At 39.2% G+C, this 6,827-nt stretch overlaps 1 protein-coding gene across 2 annotated transcripts in view; it reads right to left on the bottom strand.

Moving 5' to 3' along the window:
* Positions 1-4,179, bottom strand: part of ulk2 (unc-51 like autophagy activating kinase 2) — a 96,902-nt gene extending 92,723 nt beyond the window's left edge. The window contains exons 1-2 of one of the 2 annotated variants that reach the window (XM_050055553.1): positions 3,677-4,179; positions 2,985-3,235 (exon numbers count right to left, since the gene is read on the bottom strand). In XM_050055553.1, coding sequence (XP_049911510.1) covers positions 2,985-3,074 — 90 coding nt within the window. In that variant the 5' untranslated portion in view covers positions 3,075-3,235; positions 3,677-4,179. Of the gene's footprint in view, positions 1-2,984 lie in introns of both variants that reach the window. The other variant, XM_050055544.1, reaches the window with a different exon arrangement.
* Positions 4,180-6,827: the final 2,648 nt, after the last annotated feature.

The raw sequence follows: 6,827 nt of genomic DNA on the forward strand, positions 1-6,827 counted from the left end.
TCTCTCTCTCTCTCTCTCTCTCTCTCTCTCTCTCTCTCTCTCTTTTTTCTTTCTCTCTTTTTTTTCTCTTGTCAACTTTTTTTTATTTTTTTTTTTTTTTATGCAGCCACCTGTACATGGTTTGGGTATTGAGAATGTAACAAACTACTGAAGCAAGAAAGTTGTATGTAGGTACGTGAAGTTTGTATGTATATGTTATATTCGATACACGCAGGATATTGTATCCATGTAGAGCGTTCAGGCAACTGTGTCTTCTGGCTCTGTGTGTCAGTTTTGTTTGTTTTTGTTCTTNACTGAAGCAAGAAACTTGTATGATTGTACGTGAAGTTTGTATGTATATGTTATATTCGATACACGCAGGATATTGTATCCATGTAGAGCGTTCAGGCAACTGTGTCTTCTGGCTCTGTGTGTCAGTTTTGTTTGTTTTTGTTCTTTTCTATTGAAAACTTAATAAAAACAATTGGAAATAAATTCTTGTGGCTGGCTCAAACGCTGTCAGCGTGATTTAAATAGTTTATTGAGTTTATTGCAGATGTTGATCAATGTTTTTTACAACAAAAAATAGGTAAAGAGGAAAAGAGAAAAATAAAAAATATAAGTAATATTAATCTGTTGATAGAAATGTTATTTTATATGCAAATATTTTAATAAAGTATTTTTTGTTTAAGTACATGGGATCTTAAGATTTATTTTTATTTTTTTTACTTATTTTTTTTTTTACCATGGTATCAGCTTTGGTATCGAGAATCGTGTAATTTTACTGGTATCAGCGCCGACTACTGAATTTTTGGTATCGTGACATACTAAAAATAACTAACATATTCATCAAGTTTATCCGGTGTAATAACCTTACCAGCACTCAAATAGAGATTAATTTTTACTATATTGAGAGCTTTCATCAATGACTTCTGGGATAACTGCCTACAGTGAAGCAGAGGCTTGAAAAAATGGATGTGGTAGGAAAGAGAAACTTGAATAGTTTGATATGATTAAGTTTGTTATCCATTCCTCTCTTATTTAGAAAGAAAACATACTTCGACATAACAACCTCACTAGGCTACTTCTAATACATTTACTATGCGCTTCATAATTTGTGGGTGGTATTCAATGATTTATCAATGAATCAAGAATATATGCCGATTAATTGGCAATGAAGATAATTAGTTGCAGCTCTACTGTTCATCCTTTTAAATTCTTGATTATTCATACTGTATACATTTCAGCCACATGCACACTTAGGTAGCGGTGGGAATCACCAGAGGATCCCTGGTAAGATATTATCACGATACTTAGGTCACGATACAAAATAATTGCAATATTAAATAAGTTACAATATACTGAGTATTGCAATAATACATATTGTAATCTACTGCCTTTCTTCAACTGTAAATTATTACCCCAAAGGAAAACTTTGTCAGCACCTCTTTAATGCAATATGATGCAATATCACTTCAGACATTATTTTTTGCTGCACAATGTATCTAGTGGATTAAAAAGGCAATTATTTTCTTATTCTAGTAGGCTACCTGAAGTTTAATTTAGATTTGTAATATTGAAAATTTATACAATAAACGAAAAAGATACTTGGCACTGTGGGTTGATATGACACGGTCACACAAAAATATCATGATACTAAGCTGTATCGATTTTACCTTCACCCCTACACTTAGGGAAATGAGCCAGGCTGTGTTCTAGCTGCTGTGCCATGTTCCAACTTGTCTCTCTGAAAAATGTTAAGTTTAATATATTTTGCAGAGTTGCAGAGGGTCACGGTTTTCAAAGGATGTAAATGTAACTGGATTTTGGCATAAAACTACAGAGATGTGTTTCTGTTCTGGCATTTGTTGTTAAATCAAATTCTTAACAAAGTCAAAAACACAATTGCTACTGCAAATTGGCTGATTGTCCAGCCTAATCTTTTGTGATTTTTGTATAATTTCTTGATATCATACTCTAACAAGAGCCTATATGTAACATCCAACTCTGCCTATGCAATGACTCAATCCATCACATCTGATGCATGCAGGTGGCTCTGACCTTCCTGTTCCTCCAATGTGGAAATAATCCTATAAATAGGCTAAATGGCATGCAGATGATAGGACTTAAAAAAGTAAATACACTGATCACATGCCAGGACCATTTTAACAGCACAGGAAGGAATGTGAGCAGTGGACGGATGTGCTTGATGCACAGCTTCCAGGATGACTGGGTGATTGTTTGCAGGCCTGCAGTCAGCTTAGTTTCCGAGCTGTGAGCTAGTTATCGATTGCTGCTCTGCCCAGGCTACAGCAGGGACTGTGGGAATGCTCTAAAGTGGCTTTTATTGAGGAATTCAGAACCATCTGTTTCACACCAGTAGCAGTGGGGGCAACATGATGTCATCTCCTGCATCTCTGTCAGATATATGCAAACAAACTCACCAGTTTCTGTGTCCTTATGTGATTAAAAAAAAGATACATCCAAGTCAATTGTATTGAGTTAATTCAATTTCTGCGTGCTTCACTATGGATGAACTTTGTGCAGTTCTTACATGAGTGAGGATTGTATCCTTAAAAAGACGAAGGCAAAACAGTGCATCCCATCCTCCCTCCTGTCTCAGTACGTCAGCAAGTCATTCACTGCTGCCTGACTCATCCATTTCATGAATGAACCAAGAGGCATAAATACACTTACACAACTAACATCAGGCTGACGAATTAACACTGAAATCACCTGTCACATCATGACTTTACCGTACATCAGATTGGATCAAGATGTTTAGCCATAAAAGCAGTGAAACATTACCACCACTGTCTGTTGCTTATTATTACAAAGCAATAAAAAGCTACTGACAGCCCACATATGCTGCTGCAGGACTGCATTCTGCAATGCCTCTGACTGACCCAGATTTTTAAATGAAGCTGCCTACTTGCCCCAATTTATCCTGCAAATGACGAGGGAGAAGAAAGCAAGATAACACTGCAGGCAAGTTATTTATTTACCTTCCTGTGTCTTCCTTTAAACACCACAGCAAAGGCTCCGTGTCCAACCAAGTCTTTTCTGCTGTACTCAAAATCTCCCACAGTTTCCATTGTGATGGACTGATGGTCGGGTTGATACTGGGCACGGGTGGATAGCTGTAAATGTTGCTCTCCTCTTCAGAAAATTATCCTAGAGCAAATGATGCTCTCAGTCCTGGCAATGTTGCTTCTTGCACTACGGATTTATTTCATGTCAGGCTGCTCTGTTGTCCCTTATTGCATAAATAAGAGATGCAGTCAGGATATGATGCATTCACGTAACCTCTAAATAAGTTGAGATGTTTGTAATATCACACTGAACAGACGGTTGTGAGCATGGCTAACAACAATCCTGAGCTAAACTGTATCAGTGCCAGCTGTCAGTCTTTGACCCAGTTGGATAGCTGCAATCCAGCTTTGCATTACTCTCCAAGCAGGCTCACTAACACACTGTGTCCCTAGTCACCTAACCTGTTTAGTGGGACAGTTTAACGTTAACTTACATGATGCCAACCCAGTTGGACATGACCATGCAAAGACTGAAAGTAGCTGCAGACACCGAGCTATCTGTTAGCCTGACAGTGACATAACCCTGGGGCTACACCTAGCGTCATAGCTGCTGCCCATAGCAGGTCTCTACAAACATGTTCACAATAATATGTCAATAACGTTACCTTGTTTGGTGATGCTGGGCAATGTAAGCGTCATCTATCTAAAATACAAGTTGTAGCGACATATAAAGCTAGCTAACATCCGCGAGCCTACAGTCAGTGTTAGCATAAAAAATCTTAAGGATGCAACGCGAATGTCAACACATTACTGCTGTTAATCTGAGGATGTTAGTCCTTATGATATGTCTTCTTCGACGAGACGCCCGAGTCCACAAGACACATTTCTCTCCTCTTGAAAGACACTGACGTTTCTCCAGTGAGCACTGATTTCGTCCGTGTGACATAAAAGAACACTTGGTTGTTTCCTTCGTCGTCGAGTCTGACAGAATAGCTTACGATAATGTTAGCCCTGGGAGTAGCTGTCTTCTTCAGTTATATTTAGTTTCACATTAAGACACTGTACGTTGACGTGTTAATAAAAGCTGTACAGTATTTTCTCCCGGTACAGTCACATCATGACAGAGTGATGGTACTCTGGTCCCAACAGTCATTTGAACAAAACTGAAATGTAGTAGGCTATCATGTTCTCTGTTTATATCCTATCCTTCCGCGGAGGCCAGACTTTTCCTTCCGCTGCGAAGGGTAGTCCGCCTGCAGGAGCAGGTTCGAGGACGCTGTTTGTTTTTGTTGTTGTTGTTTTGTACTGTTTTTTGTTTGTAAGTGTTGTTGAGTATATGTGCTAACCCTGATCATCTATATGGCAGTAACAACATTATTGTTTAATTATAATCGTTTTTGGATGGTCCAAAGTAGGCTATTTAGAGGATGTGATCAAACTGTCTTGGGATCCCCAAGAGTTGTTATGGGCTGTAGTTTAATTCATTTGAAATTATTCATCTGAAGTGGGGTTGTATGAGGTACATATCCATAGATATTTCAAGGCCATCTGTCTTCCAAGACAGATGGTTCGAAAGAGGTGTAAAAGAAGCCATCTAAAAACCATCTCTCAATAGAGGAGGAGGTCTGCGACACCACCTATCCCCCACCTATAATGCTGTCCTTTCATCCTTGCCCAGAAAATTTAACAACTTAACCTCTTAAAACAATGGTCGTTCACAAATGGCCCCATGTGACTCTAACGACTCCAGTGACAACCGTTGCAGCAGTTTCAGCGATGATCGTTGACACACCATTGGCGCACTAACGAACCAGTGACATCATTGGCCTTGTGAAGACCTCCCCAGAGGTTAAATACCTGGGTGCTTCCACACCAGTTTGTCAGACTAGTTTCAGCCTAGTCTGACAGGCATGAACTGATGAAGCCTCTTGGATAAGAGGTGAAACGTCTTCTAAGACAAAACCAAGTTTGGATAAGAGGTGAAACGTCTTCTAAGACAAAACCAAGTCCTGGTGCGTTCGATTCAATTGCCTTGAGATAACTATGACCTGGATGAATGAGAATATCCACAGGCATATCCATAGATAGTACATTATGTACCATAGATGGTGGTCAACACACCCCCTGTTTGGAGAAGCAGGCTGGAGCTCAGCACTTAAGCCATGTAATCTACTGCTTTGTAGGGGTCGGCAACTATTTTAGCCACCTAAAAAAAATCCGAATCAGTTTGATTGTACACTATTTTTTAAAATATTTTCATTGCTTTACTTTATAATTAGACAGCAATTTCGGACTTGAGCAATTCTTAGACTTGAGAAAAAACATTAATTTAACATTGCCGAACACAGGAGCTGCTGGTCTACCGCTGCCTTGATCAGTTAGTTTGTGTTATTGTGTGATTTTGGTGTTCAAAGGGTTAGTTTGGATTCACCAAAATCACACAACAATACAAAATAACTAACTGAATGTTGTAGTGGTAGACCAGCAGCTCACATTTTCAGCGAGCTAAATTTTTTGTTTTTGTCAATGGAGTTTGGTATCTTTAATGAGAGCATAGATGGGGAAATGTGGTCATTAATGGCTCCCCCGTTTGAACAGGCTGTCTAATAGAAAGGCAAAACAATGATAATACTCTCAATATAGCATACTTTTAAAGTGATATTGATTTTTTTCTTTAATTAGGACTTTTTTAGGTGGCTAAAATATGTTTTGTTGCTGACTCCTTAGACACATTAGGCAAACAAATGGGGGTAAACAGGGAAGCACTGAACAAGTTACAAGTCTGTTGCTTACCATAGCCTACAGTGTACACCCACCGTTCAGATCTGACACCTTCTGGTGTCTGACAACAAAATAACTAATAGTAGACTTTTTGTCTTAAAGCCCCTTCTGGCATTTTGAACAAAAGCTAAACTGTTAAATGCATCACAGGCTCAGGCTGCATAAACGACATCCCTCTGTCCTTAGGACCCTTTAGGGAATACAAATATGCCCCCCCCCTCCCCCTTTTTAAATTGAACAAAATATATAAAACTGCATCAGTCATCATAATTAAAGAGATGATCAAAGAAACAAACATAATCAGTAAACGAGACAAGGAATCAGGGGCGTAAAATATAGACTGTGTATATATTTTATCATTATTCATGTACTGATAACATACAATTTGGACTATACTGTGATCTGAACAATATTTTTGTTTCATTATAAGTTTCACAAATATAACAGAACTGCTGTAATGTTCTTTATTTTTAGAGGAGGGGGTGGTTGGACTGTTACTTCTTTCTTATCTATTTATTTATTTTGACCCTCCCTGAAGCTACAAATATCTTCCTTGAGCCTCCCTGAGTTACTGTCAGAAAATACATGATCCTCCTCTTCACCAGTAATTAGTTATTAGATTTTACAAACCTACCCCGTTGATGTTTGAAAGTTAAAAGTTGAAGCTGAGACTTCCTGTAAGATGGCGGGCTGACAGGTCAGCTGCCTAGCTTTTTAAGCCCTGACACACCAAGCTGATGGTTGGCCGTCGGTCAAAGTCGGGCCGTCGTGAGCGTCTGTCGCACTAGTTTTTGCAGTGTGTCCCGCACTGTTGGCACTTCGGCATCGGCGGCTTTTCTGCCGATTGAGCATGTTGAATCGGCGGCGGAGCTTGTCAGTGAGAGATCACTCTGATTGGCTGTTCAGGTTTTATTTCCTCACCCCTATAGCGAGTGAATCTACCCGTAGTGAAACCGGGGCTAACCAGTGCTTCCTCCTCATGACCACCTTTAGCTCACCCAAGTCGGTAGAAATAGGAACTTGATATAAAAAGGC

The sequence above is a fragment of the Epinephelus moara genome, chromosome 2 (genome assembly GCF_006386435.1).
Source record: "Epinephelus moara isolate mb chromosome 2, YSFRI_EMoa_1.0, whole genome shotgun sequence".
NCBI classification, from domain to species: domain Eukaryota; kingdom Metazoa; phylum Chordata; class Actinopteri; order Perciformes; family Serranidae; genus Epinephelus; species Epinephelus moara.